This window comes from Rhincodon typus, chromosome 3 (assembly GCF_021869965.1).
Source record: "Rhincodon typus isolate 14 chromosome 3, sRhiTyp1.1, whole genome shotgun sequence".
NCBI classification, from domain to species: domain Eukaryota; kingdom Metazoa; phylum Chordata; class Chondrichthyes; order Orectolobiformes; family Rhincodontidae; genus Rhincodon; species Rhincodon typus.
This window is the reverse complement of record NC_063334.1, coordinates 105,117,779-105,141,388: the sequence shown is the minus strand read 5'-3', so window position 1 is coordinate 105,141,388 and position 23,610 is coordinate 105,117,779. Positions and strand designations below refer to the sequence as shown.

General features: G+C 40.7%; 1 protein-coding gene across 1 annotated transcript in view; it reads left to right on the top strand.

Moving 5' to 3' along the window:
- Positions 1–23,610, top strand: part of snx25 (sorting nexin 25) — a 238,134-nt gene that overhangs the window by 124,039 nt on the left and 90,485 nt on the right. The window contains exons 6-7 of the mRNA XM_048593946.1: positions 6,124–6,310; positions 20,211–20,281. Coding sequence (XP_048449903.1) covers positions 6,124–6,310; positions 20,211–20,281 — 258 coding nt within the window. The remainder of the gene's footprint in view (positions 1–6,123; positions 6,311–20,210; positions 20,282–23,610) is intronic.

Below are 23,610 nucleotides of genomic sequence, written 5' to 3'. Positions count from 1 at the left end.
GTAACCACAGAAACCTACCATGTTTTATTTGTCACTGGTGTTAACCTTCTGGAGGTACCCTTGAGATACAGCTGAATGAATGGCTTGCCAGACAGAGTTTCAGTTAAAAGTAACATGTAGGATTTAATTTCCTAAAGCAAGCTGAATAACCATATAAGTTTTATAATAAAAAAAAAAGTTTCATGGTTATGATTTCTGTTAATTTATTGTCATTCCAGATTTGCTTATTGAATTGAATTTAAATTTTTGCATTTTGAGCTCATTCATCTAGTCCAGTCCTCTGAATTACTAATCCCATGACATATTTAACTCATCATTCATCCCTAAAGTTTAGCTTTGATTGGAGCATGAAACATAGTGAGTACAGTCCCAACCTGTTTAGCCTTTGCTCATTAAACAATTCTTCCATTCCAGGAATCATCCTACTGAACCTTCTCTGAGCTGCCTCCAATCAAATGATATATATTTCCTTACATGATAGAACCAAAACTGCTCACAGTACTCCAGATGTGGTCTCAACAGCAACTTGTACAGTTACAAAAAGACTTTCCTACTCTTACACTCCAACCCCATTGGAATAAGGGCCAACATTCTATTAGCTGGAATGCTTTTTAAGTGTTGTTTCTATTTTATTCACTGCACCCTTTCAAGGGAAATTAATGTTTGCACATGGAGGTGAACTGAAAATAGCTGCAGTTTGACTGTCTCAAATGCAGATGCACAAATCCACTAGAAATTGTTCTTTAAATTGTTTAAATAATGAGTGCTATACGAAAATCATTTCTTTCCCTTAGCATTTCATTTGAGAGAGTTGGTATGAATTTGTCCCTCAGTCTTGTAGTAGACTGAACTATAGATAGAATATGTGACAGCAATATGTTTCTTAGTTTGATGTGCCAAGTTTCAGAAGAAGCACTCCAGGCCCCAGACTGTGTGTGTAAAATGACAGGAAATTGATTTGCTGTTACTTAATTTGAAATTGAGTAGCATAAGTCAACTTTATCATCCAAGTAACCTTGCTTTCTTAAGTCAGATGCAAGCACCTCAATGTCGATTTCTGCTAATCCTTTTTGCTGAATTCAGCTCTGGTGTTCTTGTATACGCTGGAGCTGTGACTTACCTGGAAGAATTTCAGTCAGCACCACATGTAAACAGTGTCAAATGAGTTTCATGGTCTCCAAAAGAAAAGCGAAGAGAAATGAATAAAGTTGCCTGTTGAATTAAACAGAAGTGTCTTTTGACTTTGCCCCACCCACATTCATGGTTTAAGTATATAATGATTTGTGATCCATGCAAACAAAATTTTGCTACCTGCCTTCTTGGGTTATGGGTGTAATGTAAGCCTGTTGAAATGCATTCTGCTTTTAATGGGTTTTCATCTTTCATGGATTTTCATCCTGACCTATTTTTGAAGTATGAACAACTAGAAAGGATCATCCTCTAGCAAGTTTGTGTATGAAGCAGTCCACCCTCAGGACCACCAAAGGGATCTTTTCAGCCCATGTAGTGGGTGTGGAGGATTCTGAGGAGGATCTACAGACAATGCCAAGATTCTGTCTGTAGCTGTCACTCTTGGTCTGCCAGTGAATCTGGGAGGAGAAGAAGAGGCTGCAGACTTGAGGATAAACTTGATCACTTTCAGAAACGGATGTTAAGGGAATACCAAGAAGCTGTGGCCAAAACTGAAGATCAAGTCGACGAGATCAATGTGATCAAAGAACAGATCAGGAGGGAATGGATTAAAAGCAGCTGTGATCAGCTCCATGATCTGCTGCTGAAATTTGAAGTACGAAGGAATAATACAGCATCTGTCTTGGAGATGACCGTGAAATACCTGAAACTTGTGCAAACCCTTCATAGAATCGTAGAATCCCTAGAGTTTGGAAACAAGCCATTCGGCCCAACAAGTCCAAAGAACATCCCACCCAGACTCTTTTTCCCCCCCCCTCTATTCCTGCATTTCCCATGGCTAATCCACTAAACCTACACATCCCTGGATACTATGGGCAATTTAGCATGGCCAATCCCCCTAACCTGCACATTTTTGGACAGTGGGAAGAAACCAGAGTACCGGGAGGAAACCCACGCAGACACAGAGAATGTGCAAATTCCATACGGACAGTCAATTGAGGCCGGAATTGAATTCGGGTCCCTGACGCGCTGAGAGTCAGCAGTGCTAACCACTGAGCCACCATGCCGTCCCTTATCCCACCTCCGGAACAACTGAAAATTTTATCCATACCTGAAGGACTATATGAAAAATGGCAAAAGCCAACTCCAGAGAGAAGCAAGAAAACAAAAGGGAGAAGTGTGCAACAAAAAGGAGCCAAGGAGAACTTGCACAATTGAACTACAAAAGGAAAAAAGCATCTTTGAGTACAGTTATTTGATAGTACAAAACTTGAGCACTGCTGAAATAAAAAGACACATTCTGATTGGTAAAGGCATTGCCAGGGAGAGAGAGCACCAGTTAACTGCCAAGCTTGTTTAAATTTTAAACAAGGGGAGAGGGTGGTTGATTCTGATTTGTCAAGACATTTTGTTGACTTGAAGCTGGTACAGTGTGTATACATGTTCTTTGCCAACAAAGAACAAGACCCTGTGTATTTAGATATATAGCTTGCAGTTAGTACTGAACATAATAGTACTGAAGATTTGTACTCTCCAGCTTGCCACGCTTCCTAGCCAAAAAGTTCCGATACAGCTACAACATTGGCATCCACCTGACAATATGGAAAATTGCCCAGGTATGTCCTGTACACACAAAGTAAGCCAAACCCAGTGTGGCCAATTAGTGTCCTATTGGTCCACTCTTGATCATCAGTAAAGTGATGGAAGGTGGCATTAACAGTCCTATCAGTCAGGACTTGCTTAGTAATAATCAGCTCACTGGTGCAGTTTTGGTTCCACTAGGGCCACTTGGCTTCTGATCTCATTACTGCCTTGATCCAAACGTGCTGAAATCCAGAGGTGAGGGGAGAGTAATTTTCCTTGTCAACAAGGCTACATTTCACCGAGTGTGACATCAGGCAGCCCTAGCAAAACTGCAGTCAGCGAGAACCAGTGGGGAAAACTATCTACAGGATGCACTGCAGAAATTTTCCAAAGATCCTTAGACAGGATGTTCCAAACCCATGTTCACTTCCATCTAGAAGGTCAAAGGCAGCAGATATATGGGAGTACCAACACCTGCAAGTTCCCCTCCACGCCATTCACCATCCAAACTTGGAAATATATCACTGTACCTTCAGTGTTGTTGGGTGAAAATCCTGGAGCTCCCTCTATAATGGCATTCAGCGTGAATGTACACAATGGACTAAGCAGTTTAAAAAGGCAGCTTCCCACCAACGTCGCAAGGACAACTTGGGATGGGCAACAAATGCTAGTCCAGCCAGTGACATCCACCTTCTATTATTGAATTTTAAAAAGTACAATACAGATTGTGGGTCTTTTTTTAAATTTCAAAGACAGCTTGCCAACTAATCAGAACTCTTTTGTACAGTAAAAATATTGATTTCCCTCTACATTTTGCCTTTCTTGCTAATTGTCCTGAATAGTGTAAGATGAAAAGATTCAACAAATGTCTTTCTTTCAGCCTTACTAAACAAATTTGGGGAAGATTGAATCACTTGCCTGTTAGCTATGACAGCAGTTAGGCAAATAGGCTATTATTTCTCCAAAATAGCAGGACCAGGATCACGATCCATTTTCAGTTGCTGTAAACATTGGGTAAAGTTTGCATAGGCTATGAATGTGTTCCAACACATGATGTCAGCTCACCTAGCCCTTCTCTAGAAATGTTTCTCCTGTGCTTCTTGTTTCCACAAAATCACTCCAACACTCTGCCAGCCAGGTCTCTTCCATCCTCAGTGTTAGCTGTGGGTCTGTTGGCAGTGCACACACTCTCTCTCACTTAGTTCAAGTCCCACTGTAGAGACTTGAGCACAAAATCATAGTTGAAACTCCAGTACAGTACTGAGGTGGCACTGCATTGTCAGAGATCTAGCCTTTTAGTTGAGGTGTTAAGTAGAGCCTTGACTATCTCCTTGAATTGATGTAAAAAAGATTGATTAAGAGCAGGGAATTAATCCCCAGTCTTCTAGTCAATATTGATCTCTCAACCAGCATCCCAAAACAGATTGTCTAGTTATGGACCTTATGGATGCACAGCAGCATGTACTATTTATAAGATGCAGCAACTCTATATACAGCAATTTCCACTCTGCAGCAACTTCCAAACCCCCACAGTCTACCTCCTAGAAGGACAAGGATGGCAAAGGCATGGGAATCCCACCATCTGTAAGTTCCCCTCCAAGCCACATAATATCATGACATGGAACTTTGAGACATGTCACTTAAATCTGGCACATGCCATTTGGGCCTTTGAGCCTACTTTTCCATTTGATAAGATCAAGGGTGACCTGAACATGGTCTCAACTCCACTTTTTTGTCTGCTCCCTCATAGCCTTCGGCTTCCTTGTGTGTCAAAAATCTATCCAGTTCACTTCAAATAAATTCAATAACCCTGTGTCCACTGTTTTCTGGGCTAGTTAATTTCACACACTGGCAACTTTGAAAGAAAACAAAATCATCTTAATATCCTTCAGGCCGTTTGGAATCTTCTTTCCTCCCACAGGATGACCCAATGGGTATAAAACTCAGCTGTTCAATCTCTCTTCATGTGATAATTTCCTCATCCCGAAAATGAATAAAGTGAACATTCTCTGAACTGCTTTGAATGCAATTATATCATTTCTCAAATAAGGAGACCGAAACCTGTACACAGTAGTCCAGATACGGTCTCACTAAGGTCCTTGTAACTGTAGAAAATTTTCCTATTTTGATATTCCATGCCATCTGCTTTTCTAATCACATGTTGTGGCAGCATACTAACTATGTGTGATTCATGTACCTGGACACCCTCTGTACTACCATCACTAAGTATCTCTTATTACTGGATCAAAATTACTAATAGCGCTGAATGTAACTACATCACATGGACTGCAGTGGTTTAAGAGGCAGTCTCACTATCACCACCTGATGGGAAATTAGGGATGGGGGGGCAACAAATGCTGGCCGAGCCAGTGATGCCTAAGTCTGGATGCTGATGAGGTACGAGATTGAGCAATTTCTCTCTCGTCCGCCCCCCCAACCTTTCTGTCAGATTCTCTATCCCCAAACAGTCATGTCTACATCAGGCTGAACCTTTCCAACTTTGAAAGTATAAGAGGTGTGGGTCCAGTTTCCGAGCCAATATCATCGCTGGCTTAATTTTACAGGACGCAGCTGATTAGAAACTGGTAGACAGTTCTGAAAGAATCTGGTGTGGCCCACCATAAGGGGATTTGATGGGCTTCACTCTATGACCAGAGAGTGTGCTGTTGAGGGCCAAGCGGTAGGGCAGTAATGGAGGCACCATTGATATCATTGGGAGTGACTGTCCTGACAATTAGATGGCTTGTTTCCAGGAAGTCCTGAATCAATAGTAAGCTTGTGACATAGGAATGCAGAAGCAATGGCACTTTCTGCTGGTAACCACCAGAACTTGTCACTGTTCTGAGGAAGGGTCACCTGACTTGAAACGTTAACTCTGATTTCTCTTCACAGATGTCACCAGACCTGCTGAACTGTTCCAGCAACTTCTATTTTGGTTTCTGATTTATAGCATCTGTAGTTCTTTTTGTTTATATCCATGCTGTGAAGTTGTCTTCTCTTAGTTGCTGGGATGAGGTATGCAAGGTGCCAATAATGAGTCATTTGACCTTTTATTTGCGTCTTGTCTGAGTTGTCAAACCACCCCTTGGGTAATAATCTGAGGTGAGACCAACAAACCAGCCTGATACACATTTACTGGAATTTGTCTCTCCTTCTGCCTCTACAGGCCTGGGAATATCTCGCCCAAAGCCTACAACATCTAGTGCGTACTCTCCCTCTGAGTAAACATTGCTCCCTGGAAAGTTGTCAATACTTGTGGATTCACACTATTCTGAGACAGAACCTGATAAAGAAACACATTTTCTTGTAAAGTTTGGTGTTAGTTCATAATGTGTTTCTGACAATAGTCAACTTGGGTCAGTGTTCTCAATTTAGTTCTAAACTCTTGACCTTCATCTGTTTTGACAGTCCTAAAACCAATGGTGGAATTGCTGAGTGATCCAGACTACATTAATCGAATGCTGCTAACCCAGATGGAACATAGGGAACAAGTGAATGAGCGTCACAAGAAAGCCTACACTTATGCCCCTTCATATGAGGAGTTCATCAAGCTTATCAACAGCAGCTGTGATGTGGAGTTCTTAAAGCAGCTGAGGTAATGGCAACTTTTGTCTATACAGTATCCGTGTTTGTAGAAGCTAGTCTTTTTGGGAGCTGTTGTGACCATATTGTAATGTTGACCCTCCACCATTTATTTTAAAAATCTCTCTGCCGTCCACCACTTTGATCTATTTCTTTGGCTCAGTGGCTCCTTGATGGCGCTTTGGGATACTTTCCTATTTTAAAAACTCAATTTCAGTACAAAGGTGTTGTCACTGTTAAAATACTTCAACAGTGTAGGATGCTTCCACTCGGCGGTAACATCAATGTAATCTTGGAGGAGTCATTCAAACCAGTGCAAAGGATTGAGGTATGAATTGGTCTCACCAACAAAAGTAGTAGTCATGTGCCCCGCACCCTCCCGGCCCCAGACACCACCTGAATGATATGAGATTCCACTGCACTGGTGCACAATGTTTTTAGGTTCCTTTACATCAAAAACATTTATGAATGATCTTTCTAGTGTAAACTAATGAAACTATTAAATGATTACTTTTTTTCGTTATTTTTAAATTGGATTACTCCTAGATGGATGTTGGGTTCCCATATCAGAATTTAGGTGTTGCAGGCATTTTCAATTCTGTTAATAAAACCTTACCAAGTCACCACCCTTAAACAAAAACAGTGGTATTTTGTTAAGCTGCTTTATTGTGTTTTCTTGGAAGATTTTACATTATCAATTATGCAACTGAATTTTTGTAAAAAGCTGAACTGTAACCTAACTAGCAGTATTTTGAGCTTAATTTGCCAGTCATGCCCAAAGCAGGACTTCGGTTTCCTCTGGTGTTGTCTTTTGCAATTCACCATTGCTAAAGTTAAACCTTAGCATGCTTTTGCAAGTTGCAGACTGTATGAGGAAGAATTAAAATCTGTGCATAAATCTTTCTAAGTTGATAGGGTCGACCACACAGATGGCCAAAGATAGGATAGGGGAAATATATATCCTGACTTTGGGCGAAGTGGAGAGAGGTGCTAAAGAGAACAGATATTGATTATTTAAAAAGAAAAGCTTTGAAAGAAAGTGATAGTAACATGAAATATGGTGCATTGACCAATTTATGGTAGTTTTCAAAGACACTAATGAGATTTGAAACTAGTCTGATTTGAAATACGTGGGCATGGTTGGGTGCTAATTCCAGATGTGGCTCCTGAAAACTGAGGAGTGATTGGGGAACAATGTGTGGTTTGCAAAATTCAACTGAAACCAGTCATAAGACCTACACTGCTGTTCAGATAAGGGTTTCCTTTGTCTTTAAAAATAGTTCCTTCTGAAACAAAAATGATGAGAAAAAGCAACTGGAAATTAAATATAATGATTTATATTGCACTGTCAAACTTGATTGCTAAGTTGACTCTTCAGATCGATTTGCTATTTAGACATATTGACACAATTAGTTACCTTTACTGTAACGTAAAGTCCAATTTTCCTTCCCTTTGTCTTTTCCTACCCATTAATTTGTCCTACTAAATGAAATGTGTTATTCAACACAAATGTTGATTTCAGTGCTGGGTGGGGTTTATTGATATTTATAACAGAATTTATTTGAAAAAGTTTTATAATTCATAGGCACTAGGAACAACTACTGAAAGTGCAAATTGAAAGTTAGTTTTCAATCTTTGGTTTATTTAGTGCTAAAAATGAGCTGCTCATTCGTGTACTACCCTGGCAAAAACATGTGATAACTTTGTCACTAACAAAGTGGGTGGCTCGGTAGTTAGCACTTGGACCCAGGTTTGATTCCACTCTTGGATGACTGTGTGGAGTTTGCACGTTCTGTGCGTGGGTTTCTTCCAGGTGCTCTAGTTTCCTCCACTGTCCAATGATGTGCAGGTTAAGTAGATTGGCCACGATAAATTGCCCAGAGTGTCTAGGTATGTGCAGGTTAGGTGGATTAGCCATGGGAAATGCAGGGTTACAGGGATAGGCTAGGGGGTTGGGTCTGGGTGAGATGCTCTTTGGAAGTTTGATGCGGACTTGATGGGTCAAATGGCCTGCTGTCACACTGTAGGGATTCTGTGAACTTCCTTCTGTGAACTTCGGAAAATACTATGACAATTTGTGGTTTTCTTCAGCCAGTATATCAAAATTGGGAGCTTGTTTAATCTGTTTTTCACTGTTTATTGTTTGTGAAGCTGGTTGTGTTTTAATATAAATTCTGGGTCTTATATGGTGACCAGGGCAAAGCTTCATGGAGATCTGTTGTAAAATTCACAATGATATATCAAAGTATTCACATTGCTGTGGACCTCATTAATGCATTCCAGTCAAATGGCTTACTTCTTTTTATGATTGCTTGATTAATTCCAAATAATTTTCAAAAATTGCGGTGTATCTTTAAGGAAGCCACTGTCCTTCCTGGGTTTGACCAAAACATGATTCTAGTTCAAAACTAAGGTGATTGACATTTTCCTTGCCCTGTGAACAATGTTCAAAATATAGAGGGTAGGGCAGGGGGCAGATCTGCACCTAAAACTCCCCAAATTGCCTGTGAAAATGCACTCATGAGTGCAACAGAAAGAAACTCGATAGTGAGAAGCATTTAAGGGGCTTGAGAGGGTAAATGCTGAAAGGATGTTTCCCCTCATGGGAACAAGTTACACTTTTTTTATCATCATTTGGAACATACAATTAAGCTACAATAGCAATTAAAATGGGAATCCAGAAAGATGACTGCTTTATGAAACCACTTCAACCGCTTCAGAACAAAATTAATGTGATAACTGTCTGCGCATATTTTCCTTTGCATTTTGCATGTCTTCAGGCATACAATCAGTGAAATTGAAGTCACGGGTTTTGTATTCCAGCTGGGATAATCTGCATATTTCAAACACAAAAGTGGAACTGCTGATTTGAAAAATGGTTTTTTTGTTTTAATCAATTACAGAATCTTGACAATGGATTGTACCATTTAATTTTGTTTTTTGGGTGAAGGGTCTATCATTTTTCAGTGCGAGAAAGGACAGAAATATATGGTTCCCCATTAACAGGTTTTATTTATTTTATTTCCTCTTGCACGGATGCTGGCATTACTGACAGTGTCAGTATTTGTTCCGCATCCCTCATTGTGTTTTGAGGGCAGTTAAGAGTCAGACCCAGCACAATGGGATTAGATTCAGATAAAGACCAAATTATGGTATTAAAATATCTCATCCAGTTCAGTTTCTGGTTAATGGTAACCTCCAAGATGTTTGTAGTAGGGAATTCAGTGATGGTAATGCTATTGAATGTAAGAGACAATGGTTAGATTCCTCTCTTTGTTGGAGATGGTCACTGCCTGCCACGTATTGTACAAATGTTACTTGCCACTTATCAACCCAAGCGTGCATGTTGTCCAGGACTTGTTGCAAATGAACACAGATTGCTACTTTTATCTGAGGTGCCATAAATGGTGCTGAGCATGGTGCAATCATCGATGAACATCCTCACTCTGATTTTTATGATGGAGAGGTTGGCTTAGGGCCAACCCCAAGGAACTTCTGCAGAGATGTCCTGTGGCTGAAGTGATTGATCTCCAACAAGCACAATCATGTGGCTTTGTGCTAGATATGACTCTAGCCAGTGGGGATTGTTCCCCTGATTCTCATTAATTCCAGTTTTACTATGGCTAAAAATTTGGAATAAGGCTGTAAAGTGATAACGAGTTCAGTGGCCCTACTGGAACCCAACTGAACAGCGAGCAACTTATTCTTTTACACGTGTTGCTTGATACCACTGTTGATTATCACTTGAGAGTAAACTGACCGGGTAGTAATGACCAGATTGGATTGGTCCCATTTATTCTGTCTAAGAGTAACCTGTGTAACATTCCACATTTTCAGATTGCCAATGTTATAGCTGTATTGGAACAGCTTTGCTAGGGGCGTGGATAGTTCTAGTGCGCAAGTCTTCAGTACTATTGTTGAAATGTTGTCAGGGCCCAGAGCCGTGCAGTGCCTTTAACATTGGATTTCACGTGAAGTGAATTAAATTGGTTGAAAACTGGATTTGTTTTCAGTCTGGCCTCCCTTACCCTCTCTTCTTTGGGCTTGGCTATAGACCCAACAGTAGCCACTGCTCAAACCTGGTGCTGTTTGGAATACAGAACTGGTGGTACCTCACTAAGGTGGAAGTCGCTCCCCGATGGGATTGAAGTCTTGCACGTAGGCAATTGATGGCATGCTAAAGATTAAATGGCTACAAGGTAGCTGATATTGACAGGGTGGTAATATCACTGGACTGGAATTCTGAAGCCAGGCCAACCTTCTAGGGGCATGGGTTTGAATTCTGTCATGGCAGATGATGAAATTTGAAGTCAGTTTAAAACAAAATCTGGAATCTGGAAGATCTGGCCAAGTGACAATGTAACCACTGCTGATTGTTGTAAAAACCCACCTGGGTCATGAATATCCTTTTAGGGAAGGAAATCTGCCATCCTTACCTGCTCCGACCTACATGTGACTCCAGACCCAATATGACTCTCGACTGCCCTCTGGGCAACAAAAGAAGGCCTAGCCAGTGATGCATATATTCTGTAAGCAAATTTTCAAAACAAAAGATATATTCTATCACTCAGAGTTAATGGGGGGTTAGAAACTTTGCTATCCGTAAAATCATGCCCCATTTCTATTTTTCGTTCTAATGGGTTTCTCCATCTAGCTACCTTTGTATTATATGAGGTGGGAACTATATTCATAGATGCGGCACATTGGGAAGATTCACAGTGCCAAGATCCAGTGTAAATGGATTTCTCTTCTGCTTTCTTTTTTGCTGAGAGCTTCTAGCAGTGGGCTGGATGAATGTGGAATTTATGACCAGAAACACGGAGACAAGTCATGCAATTGATGGGTTTGATTGAAGTGTTTAGTTTACATCTCAATATTCTGGCAGATTCCTCACAAATGAAAGTAATGAATGCCATCCTGTATTCTCCTCTGTTCTCTCCTGCTGATTCACTGTGGCAGCTGCCCTCAGGCAGTTTTACATTTGTTGGAATGGGTTCAGAAATCATTTTCTCATTTGTTAAAAACTAACCTGGTGGTGAAGCAAATTGTGTCATCAAACCATGCCTTCACTTGCGTGAAATATCACTGCAATGAAATAAATTGCAGTTTCTCTTGATCTTTGGATGAAAGTTTGTTGCATATTTTTTTTCCTGAAAGCAGTTTTCTCTTTAAATATCTTTTTCAGTACTAGATAAAAGAGCAAATAATCCCTTTTCTGATGAAGAGTCTAGGCCTGAAACGTCAACCTTTTTGCTCCTATAATGCTGCTTGGCCTGCTGTGTTCATCCAGCTCTGCACCTTGTTGTCTCAAATAATCCCTAGTATTGAGTTGGAAGCAACAATTTAATCATGTTCACCTGACATTTTATAAAGGCCTTGAGCTCTGTTTGATGTTGGAATTTCTTGATTAAATTAGTGCCTTGAACTCACTGAAGCCACTGTTACCACATAACTTTCTATTCTTTGCCATTATTAGCATTATTTGAACGTTGATACTGTCAGTTTTTGTGTTGATTATTGTCCCTCCTGTATTATGTGTGCGGCTATTTAAATTGCTTTTCTCATCACCATTTCAAAGATTAAAGTATTGTAGTTTACTGTAAGCTGACTATTTACTCATTGCATGTCTGAGAATCAAACACTGATAATCAGGTGCAAGTCGTATCGACGACTATAGTCCCATTAGCTTTAGCACCGAAACTTGAATGATGAGATCTAGTACAATTATTAAATGTACGACATTCATTATTTATTTCAAGACGTTACTTCAATTCAAATCACTTCCAACTCTACAGCAGCATTGACCAGTAGAAGTTACTAACTAGCTAGCTGCTGTTGTCACCATTTAATTAAACTATTGTGACATATAAGCCAACCTTTTGAAGCTTCCAAATGTTTTCCCAAAACAGGGGTTGACTTGCACATCAAAAATAATGTCAACTGCTGCTGTGAGTTGTTGTTTAGAAATGTGAAAAAATGTTCGTAATGCATATTCAATAAGCCATGCCACCGTAAATTAGTGAATTAATTGTACAAATGACTTTAATCACAATGAAAATGTTTTAAAACCATCACATTTATTATCTTTAGCATCCAATGCAGAGAGTTCATGAAATTCATTGAGTGATTTTTGGCTAAAGTATCATTGTAATGATCCTGCTCTGGACTAGATTTGGCATTTCTGTTGAGTTATTCCTCCACACAAATCTTCGTCATCACCTTCATCTCTTGGATTGGATATTTTGCAATGTCCTACACTAAGATTGCATTATTTATCTAGGGCCCAAGGATGTTTATTCTACATATTGTCAGTCCATTAATTAACTCCATCTTTGTCTAAGTTGGCATGGATATGCGTAAAATCTCCTACAGGAAACTTGATTTTCAGCATGGCTTTACATTTCAAAATTACCGTTGGCTTTAATTTTGTCTAACAGCCATGTAGGCTAGTACCGTGGTGAATCTTGCTTTCTTTACACGAGATCTGTTTTCAAGCCTTTGAACTTCAGTTTAGTTGCTGGGCATTTGATCCATGTTGGTGCTGTGATGTGATGGGTACTTCTGATTTTGGTGCTGTGTAATGATGAAATGCTTTTGCTTGTAGAATGATGAATTGCTGGAGACTATTACTTTTGGCATCAAAATCTCTTGGAAGCCTCTGAGAAATCTTGATATTTTTCCTCCAGAACACAAGATTGTTTTCTTCAATAAACTTCCTTTAGGGCGACACAATGGCTCAGTGCTGCCTCGCGTTGCTGGGGACCCAGGTTCGATTCCACCCTTGGGTGACTGTATGGAGTTTTGCACATTCTCCTTTGTCTAACTTGCTCGTTACCACCTCAAAGAATTGCAACAGATTTGTCAAGGCTTGACCTCCCATTGATGAAGCTGTGCTGACTCAGCCCTATTTTATCATGTACTTCCAAGAATTCTGCAGTCTCATCCTTCAACAATGGACTCTAAAATCTTACCAACAAACGAGGCCAGGATAGCCAGCCTGTCGTTTGCTGTCTTCTGTCATCTTCCATTCTTAAATAGGGGTATTACATTAGCCATTTCCAGTCCTCTAGGAACCTCCCTGACTCCAGTGATTCCTGAAAGATCACCACCAATGCTTCTACCATCTCCTCAACTATCTTCATCAGACTCTAGGGTGTAATCCCATCTAATCCGGGTGATTTATCCACCTTCAGACCTTTCAGATTCCGCAGCACCTTCTCCTTAGTGATGGCCACTATACTCACCTCTGTCCCTGACACTCTTGAAGTTCTAGTATGCTACTGGTGTTACCTTTGCTGGTTTTTAAAGACTGCCCAATGCTCTGGCTTCCCACTAACTTTACTACTTTGTATGCTTTGCTTTTATACAGTTCCTGACTTCCCTTGCTGTCCATGTTTGCTTTGTCCTCCCCATATTATTACTGCTTCCTCCTTGGGATGAATTTCTGCTGTGCCTCCAGAATTACCCCCAGAAACCCATAATATTGCTGCTCCATTGTCTTCTCTGCTATTCTTCCCTTCCAATTAACTCTGGCCACTTCCTCTTCTGCTCCGCCCTAATGTTCCATGTTGCTTCCAAATTCCGGGAACTATGTACTCATTTGGCCTGTGTCTCTCTCTGGATGTGACCTCTCCTTCCTGACCATGCTAGCTTACAGGAGGTAGAGTCCCTCTAAATTTAACTTGGTGTTAAGTCATGTCTTATTTTGTATATTGTACCTAACCCAGAAGTACTCTGGATCATACTGGAAATATATCTGTTAATAACTCTTCCAGAGACGTGAGACAGATGATATTCCAAGACAGAGAAAATAAAAATAAAAATGCTTTAAATAAGGAACTCAGTGACTTACAATGATGGGTGGATTGAAGAGCCATTACCTAACCCATCATTTATTGGCTGATTTGATTTATTACTGTCACGTATGCTGAGGTACAGAGAAAAGTGTTGTCTTACATGCTTTATGGGCAGATTGAACTTTACAGGTGGAACAGGGGAACAGAACAAGAGCTCAGGATACAATGTTAGGGCTGCTGATTTTGTGTTCCTATTGATGTGCAGATCTAGAATGAAAGCTGTTAATGTTTTTGTGACTGAGTATCCTTCACTATAGATCTGATATGTCAATATTGCTGTTTTGGGGAAAAATGAATCCAGTATTCACCAGGTGCAGACTGTTTATTTTAACCCTGCTGTCAGGATTAGTAAACTGGCCCGTCATTCCACTCCTACCCTCTTAGAAGAACATGTTGTGTTGCTCCTGTGGATCATTGTTATGGAAGGAACAGTCTTCCTTTGTTTTATGGTTCTTTACAACGTAAATTGATTACTAAGTAACATAATAATGCTGAACTGTGGCATTCCAAGTGTCAAGGGCACCACAACAAGATTGTCAAAATGGCCAAAAAGGCTGCTGCACATCTTGAGGCTGAAATGGTAATCAAGTTTTCAAAATCAAACAATTTAAACTTTCTATTACAGTGAATCAGGAACTGCAAAGTTGGTTTTCTGAGTCAGTTAACAAATACAAGAATTGATATGAATTTTTTTTCTTGTAATTGTATTTGTATCACTAATTTTTGGGTGTGTTTATGAACGGTGTTGTTTTTAAAAATACTTCATGTTGCAAAGCCATTGACACAACTTTCTGGGCCTTCCTGTTCTCTGTGATGGGGAATAGATGGTTGGTGAGTAGGAGGGCATATGCTTTTTATTCTCAAAATACGCTCACATTTTACGTAATTACATCACTAAAATGGAAATGAAACCAAATAGAATCTCAAGTCTTGAACATGCATGTATTTATAGCATAATTGCTATAGAAGACATTGTTACCATGTCACCCATCTTGGAAAATGTATTTGAATTTAATTTTGACATCACTTGAGAAACAGGTTTCTAGAACTCAAAAGCAAAAATGCTCCAGTGACAACCAAGGAAATTTTAAGAGGACTGAAGGTTGCCATGTGTATGTCAGGTTGGGAGAGGTCTGACTAAATGAGGTGCGTGCTAATGTGGGTTTTTTGAGAAAAGTTGAATAAATTACCTAAGGCAAGCAATATATCCATTGATCTGTAGTAGTTGGTACACAAATGACATTGATCATTATGAACATGCTTTGAGAAAAAGATGTAAACATATTGAAAAGAAAAACAGTTCAAAAATATTCTGAAGTGGGAAGCCAGCTTGACAAACAATTTTGATTTGCCTTTCTTTTGTGGGCCAGACATTCCTGTGAGATAGAGGAAAGCAGCATGATGCAGTGCTTGATCTACCAAAAATCCTTTCAGTAAAATTAAACATCAAATACTGCTACAAAAGGTGGTTTGCTGCAGAATTACACCATGTTCTAACGTGCATAAATAACCTGGCTTCGTAAAAACAATGCAACTTGGCCAGATTTACAATTGTTTCTCAACTTGTAATGTTGAATAAGAGAGAAGCAGGGCTAAAGGATATATGGGAGTTGTGGTTAATATTTATCGACTGTATCCAGTCATTGCAACAATTAACGAGAAAATAGCAGAGTGCGATGTTGTTTTGCCAAATCACCAGAATACAAGTCCGAGCTCTTCGTAAAGTGGTTGCTTCGAGTCTGGATGAGGCTATAGTTTAAATACTATATTCCAGTCTGTTCACTGAGTGTAATGTGAAAAGGGGCCGTGAAACTGACCCCAGTGACAGAGGATTTTTTGTGCACCAATTAGAAAAACCCTGAAAAGAGGCAAATGATCAGATAATTGTGAGATAGATACGTTTGTAGAATAGAATAAGTTAATCTGTAATGTGTTCAATCACAAAAGGAGAATACACACTGATAAACACTGAATTCAGGAAGTTGTTCTTTGCAAGAGGATTTAACTTCAAGAATAGTTGTTTGAAAAGGTCATTGGATGCAAAAAGTCTGGAGCAATTGAACATTGAGTGAGACATCTTGAATAAATTTAGTAGTTACCATTCCTGTGTTTTAATCTCTTATGAGACAGATTTTGAAGTACATTTTGGAAGGAAGGATCTTGCATTTACGAGAGCCTTTCCCATACAGCGGGTAGCCAAATGTATTTCACAGCCAGTGAGTTATAATTAACTCTAATATAATAACCACCTTCAGCACAGTTTGTGTATTGTACTTTATGTAACAGTGGTTTAAAACAAATACGACATCCTGATTTTGAACATCCATTTTAAATTTGCAAATTCATCATGCATGTGGGCAGATGATGACCTGGTAGTGTTATCTCAACAGTATTAACCCAGAAGAAACCTGTTTTAGTTCTGGAGATCTGGGTTCAAATTAGAAAGCAATGAAAAAAAAATCTGGAATTAAGAGTCTAATAATGACGTTGAAATCCACTGTCAGTTGGCTGCTTCACCAATGTCCATTTAGGGAAGGAAACTGGCGTCCTCAGCTGGTCTGGCCTACGCGTGACTCCAAACCCTCAGCAATGTAGATAAATCTTAACTGTGCTCTGAAATAGCCTAGCAAGCCACTTCATTGTAACTATTGCTAGAAAGTCTCAAAAGAAACGACACCAGACTGACAACCTGGCATTGACCTAAGCACTGGAAGTGACAATGGCAAAAACAGCCCTGCAAGGTCTTCCTTTGTAACATCTGGAGGCTAGTGCCAATATTAAGAGAGGTGTCTTTCACAGTAGTCAAGCAGGAAATAGTTATACTCATGGAATAATACCTTTTATACCATATTCCAGACACCACTGTTACCATCCCTGGATGTGTCTCATCCCACTGACACACAGGCCTGGCAGAGGCGGCAGCACAGTGGTATGCAGTCAGGAGGAAGTCTTGTGGCACCAGGTCAAACATGGGCAAAGAAACTCTTGATTGCCGTGTATTGATATTCCTTGGCTGGTGAATCGATATTGTTCCATGTTGAAACCACTCGGAGGGATCATTGAGGTTGGCAAGGATGTAGAATTTACTTTGGATGTGCGATGTAATGTCCACCATCAGTGAGTTGACAGCACCACTACTGATCAAGCTGTTGAAGTCATGTAGGATATAACTGCTAAGTTGGGTCTGTGGCAAATGGTGAGGGAACCAATGAGAGGAGAAAAATCTACTTGATTCATCCTTACCAATCTGCCTGCAGCTGTTGTAGCTGTCCATGACGGTATCAATGAGAGACCACTACATAACCCTTGTGGAGACTAAGTCCTTCCTTGAGATTGAGAATGCCTTTCATTTGTGTTGTGTGGCGTTATCACTGTGCTAATTGGGACAGACGTCAAGCAGATCTGGCAACTCAAAACTGGGCATCCATGAGGCATCGTGGACCATCAGTTACAGAGGAACTCCAATGCAATCTGCAACGTCATGGCTTGCTATATCCTTCACTCTGCCATTACCATTGAGCCAGGGGATCAACACTGGTTCAGTGAAGAGTGAAGGACGGCATGCAGGGACATGTGTGGCTGATGTGTTTATATGGCTGGTGAACTTCAATTTCTGATTAGCAGTAATCTCAGCTTACTGATGGTCATGCATTCGGTGACGAAGAAGACTTGAAAGTCAAAGGGGGATGCTTAAATTTTCCCTTGCTGGAGGTGGTCACTGCCTGATGTTTTCATGGCACAAATATGATGTGCCACTTGTGACTTTGGTCTTATTCCTTATCTGAGGCATTACAGGTTGAACTGAACACTATCATGAGATATAGCTGAGGAGGAGTTATTTTCCTGGGTCTGTGTCCCAGTGTATTGGAGTGGCTGAGTAAATAACATTAGAAGACCTGGTATGATCCTTTTTGCAAAGACAGATGACTCAACGTGACTAGACACCGACTCCGGAATATTCACCCCTTCCCCTCACCCCTTCCCCCCACCCCTCAATTGTAAAATGGATGTGGCTCTTTAAAAAAATCTGATTGCATAAATGGAGTTTTTCTCAAAGCAGAACATATGGAACTGAAAATATAAATGAGAGACTCCTCTATTCAACAGAATGCAGTATGGCTGGATTATAACCCAGGTATTACTGCTCCAACAGATGCAGTATCCTACTTGGAGAACACAGAAACACACTGTCACTGTTCTTTACACATTTATGGTGGTATGAAGGTTAACTCTGGTAGAAAATGTAAAGTAACATTTGGGAAAATGTCTCCCTTTTATTATTGAAACCAAAGAAAACCTTTTAAATCTCTCCCTGTCACCTTAAACCTATGCCCTCTGGTTTTGGACTCTGCCACCCTGGGGAAAAGACCTTGGCTATTCACTTCATCTGTGCTCCTGATGATTTTATAAACCTCTATAAGGTCACCCTCAGCCTCTAACACTCCAGGGAAAAAAGTCCCAGCCTATGCAGCCTCTCCTTATAAACAAACTCTCCAGTCCCAGAAATATCCTTGTAAATTTTTTTCTGTACCCTTCCTAGTTTAACAACATCCTTGCTATAGCAGAGCAACCAGAATTGTACATAGTATTCTAAAAGTGGCCTTACCAATGTCTTGTACATCTGCAACATGATGTCCCAACTCCTACATTCATACCAACTCATACAATGAAAGCAAGCATGCCAGATGCCGCCTTCAGCACCCTATCTACCTGCGATACCACTTTCAAGGAATTATGCACCCGTACCCAGAGACTTCTATGTTCAAAATACTCTCCAGGCCCTACCATTAACTGTCTAAGTCCTGCCCTGGCTTGCCTTACCAAAATGCAATATCTCATTTAACTAAATTAAACTCCATCTGCCACTTCTGTCGTTAGGCGTAAGAATTATTCATATTCAACACTTCCTGACAGCCCATAAAAATACTCCGTAACCTTAGCAAGAGTAGGTTCTTTTTCTTACTTTATTCATTGAGGGATTCACTGGATAGGCAGCATTTATTGCCCATACCTAATTGCCCAGAGGGCAGTTCAGAGTCAACCACATTGTTGTGGGTGTGGAGTCGCACGTAGGCCAGACCAGGTAAAGATGGCAGTTTCCTTCCCTGAAGGACATTAGTGAACCAGATGGTTTTTTCCAACAATCAACAATGGATTCACAGTCAAGGTTAGATTCTTAATTCCAGATATTTACTGAATTCAAATTCCACCATCTGCTGTGGTGGGATTCGAACCCGGGTCTCCAGAACATTATCTGGGCCTCTGGATTAGCGGTCCAGCGATAACAACACTAGGCCATTGCCTCCCCTCATTAAGCATAATGAGCAAACTAGCTTCCTTCTATCTTTTGATATTCTAGAATTCTACTCTTGCCACCAAAATCACTTTGACATTTTTGTGACTGACTGAAGAAAATCATTTCCCCAGGCAGCAGCAGAGGAGCAGGAAAGTTGGCGTTCTGGGTTGGGACCCCTCAGAAATGGGGGAGGAAAGGGAGCTCCGAACTGCCCACCTGCACTCGCCTATCACCATCTCACCTACCTTCCCTGGCCCCACCCCCCTCTCTCTATTTATTTTGGAGCTCCCTTCTCTCTCTCTCTCTCTCTCTCTTTCCCACCCCCCCATTTCTGAAGAAGGGTCCTGACCCGAAACGTCAACTTTCCTGCTCCTCTGATGCTGTCTGGCCTGCTGCGTTCTTCCAGCTTTACACTGTGTTATCTCTGACTCCAGCGTCGGCAGTTCTTACTATCCCTTCACACAGGTGATGATGTGTTTATGAAATGAGCTGCCAGAGGAAATGGTAGAGGCAGGTGCAATTGGAACATTTAAGAGTCATTTATTTAAGTAAATGAATAGGAAGGGTTTAAAGGGATATGGGCCAAACACGGGCAAATGGGACTAGATCAGTTTAGGAATCCTGGTTGACGTGGACAAGTTGGACCGAAGGGTCAGTTTCCATGCTGTATGACTTCGACTCTAATTCAAAATTCTCTCTCTCTCTCTGTCTCTCTGTCTCCCTCTCTCTCTGTCTCTCTCTCTCTTCTCTCTCTCAAACAGGTATCAAATTGTTGTTGAAATAATTCAGGCAACTACAATCAGCAGCTTACCTCAGATGAAGAAACCAAAAGGTAAGCATCCTGCTTGATTTCATTTTCAGTGCTGTCTGACCTATAATTAAGTATTTAACTAACTACCTGTATAATCTCAGAATTTAGTTTAGTGTTCTTATTAATTTCTCATGCAGTATATAAGCTAAGGCCCTCTTTATTTATGTGCAATGTAAGGAAAAATCCTGTCAGTGTAGTTAAGCCTACCTCTCCCCCACACCCAGTTTATACCCCTAAATCACTGTCTTGAAGGTGGAAGGGTTATTACTTGACTTCCATAGACAACAATGGCTTCTGGGAAGATTGTCCTAATGTTGAGTTATTGGTGTGTTTATCAGCCTGTTCTGTTTGACACACCATCAACAGTGAGGCAGACAGTGCCCTTGGCCATGAATATTGCAGCAGGAGCGAACCAGTTAGTCATCAAAACTGAGATTTCTATCCAGTTTTTTTTCTTATTTTTGGCTACTTGTCAAATAACTGGACTGACCGTTGTCATTTGAGCTTGCATTCAATGATTTAACATCAAGCAGGGAATGAATTGAACAGTTTTCCATGTTTTCGCTCCTGCATTCCACATAGATAACTGTGGCTGAAACGAGTTTTTTTTTCCCTTTTTTTATTGAATTATAAATCTTGCCAAATACTGTCAGAAGGAAATTACAATTGATTTCAGTCACTGTAGTTTGTAAGTGACTGTCAGTGTAAGAACTGATGACTAGGTAAACACTGTCTTTGTCTGCAAGCTTGGCTAGAAACATTGACATTTGCTATTGTTTTCTGCTGTTTAAAGCTTAGATTTTGGGATCTTCTGACAATGGTTTTGTGTGTTAGATGGTGGTAAAACATTTGTATTATGAAGTTAGTAGTTTGCTTGAAATTTGACCTTAGAAAGACCATTGATTATTAATGTTATTAATACAGACCGTCCACTAGGATGATATTCTACAGTACTCCACTGCCTAATAAACCAAGTATTCATCCTCATTAGTCATTGCATGGCAAAGAGCCCTGGAACTGTGAGCTTGTTTTTAAATGTGACGAGAAGGCTGAATGATAGAGATCTGTGCAATGGTCCTTGTGATTTGGTGTATTAGTGTAGATCATATTAAAAATTCCAACAATAGCTCCCATCAGTGTTCAACAATTTTATACAATAAACATTTTAATTGCATAAGCAAGATTAGTTGCAGATTTGATCTGCCTGTCCTCCAATTTCTTACCAATATCTTATTGCAGATCAGTTACATCGGGGGATAAAATTAGTCATAGATGAAGAATGGGGAGAATGGTTCCCACTTTTGATCTCTATCCAGCAACTCCTGATTGAAATGCGTGTATATGTTTATTGGATGTGGACTAATTTGGGTTCAGGTGTGATATTTTCTGTGAAAATAGCCTTCTGACTCACTCTGAAGCCTGATACAAAAGTAATATGCACATAGAACAGACGACTGCACCACACAGTGTGCGTACATTCCTTGTGGCATTTCGTAAAAGAACAGGACAAGTTCCAGAGGTGGGAGATTGTTTTCCATTATTGATAATTAGTTGGAATTAGAAAGGCTTATGGGTCACCACTATCTGAAGAAGACTTCTCACAGTTGCCTTGAGGGCAGGGAATAATTCCCAAAGTTTTTCCATTTCTACCCCCCACCCCCAGCCCCGCCTTTTTGCCTTCTCCTAGCGTGAGGTGAGGCGAGGCTGGATGGCCTCTAATACTAGGAATCTATAGCAAGATAGATGAGTTAAGAACGTGGATTGACATGTGGAATTATGATATTGTTGCTGTCACAGAGATGTGGTTGAGGGAGGGACAGGACTGGCAATATTCCATTATAGAATCTTCAAGCAAGACAGGAAGGTGTAACAGAGGAGGTGTTGCACCTAAAGCAGGTGATATATTGGTAGGGTATTCAAACGAGGCTTTGTGGGTAGAGTTTAGGAATAAAAAGTGAGCTACCACATTGTGAGAATGTATCATAGACCCCAGACGGTCAGCGGGCACTGAAGGAGCAGATATGTAGACAATTTACTGAGCTTTGTAAAAACAATAATGGAGTAATTATATTAGGAGTTTTAAATTACTCAATATTAATTGGCATAGTCATAGCCTGAAGGATTTAGAGGGGGCAGATTTCTTGAAATGTATTCAGGAGACCTATTTATGTCAACACAGGACTGAGCAGGGTTGGGCCTAGTTCTGGGCAACGAAGCCGGGCAGCTAGTCAAGGTGCAAAAACAAAGTTGCTGGAAAAGCTCAGCAGGTCTGGCAGCATCTGTGAAGGAAAAAACAGAGTTAAAGTTTCGGGTCCGTTGACCCTTCCTCAGAACTGTCTGCAGTACTATTGCCAGAATGCTGTCAGGGCCTGTAGCCTTTGCAGTATCCAATATCTCCAATCATTTCCTGATATCACGTGGAGTGAATGGAATTGGCTGAAGACTGGTATCTGTAATGCTGGGGATCTGTGGAGGAGGCCAAGATGGATCATCCACTTGGCATTTCTGGCTGAAGATTGCTGCGAAAGCTTCAGCCTTATCTTTTGCACTGCTGTGCTGGGTTCTTCCATCATTGAGGATGGGGATATTTGTGGAGCTTCCTCCTCCATTGAGTTGTTTAATTGTCCACCACCATTCACGACTTGATGTGGCAGGACTGCAGAGCTTAGATCTGGTCTGTTGGTTGTGGGATTGCTTAGCTCTGCCTATCGTTTGCTACTTTTGCTGTCCAGCGTGCAAGTAGTCCTGTTTGGTGGCTTCACCAGGTTGATACCTCATCTTCAGGTATGCCTGGTGCTGCTCCTGACATGCCCTGTCCTGCACTGTCCATTGAACTAGGGTTGATCCCCTGGCTTGATAGTAATGGTTGAGTGGGGGATATGCCAGGCTGTGAGGTTACAGATTGTGGTGGAGTACAATTCTGCTCCTGCTGATGGCCCACAGCACCTCATGGGTGCCCAGTCTTGAGTTGCTAGATCAGTGTGAAGTCTGTCCTATTTAGCACGGTGATAGTGCCACACAACATGGAGGTTATTCTCAGTGTGAAGGCGGGACTTCGTCTCCATGAGGGCTGTGCGATGGTCACTCTTACTGATTGAATATTGTGCACAGTTTTGGGCCCCATCTCTCAGGACAGATATACTGGCTCTGGAGTGGGTTCAGAGGAGGTTCACGAGAATGATCCCAGGAATAAAAAGCTGAACATATGAGGAACGTTTGAGAACTCTGGATCAATACTCGATAGAGTTTAAAAGGATGAGGGGCGATCTAATTGAAACTTTCAGAATACTGAATGGGCCAGACAGAGTGGATGTTGGGAAAATGTTTCCATTGGAGGAGAGACTAGGACC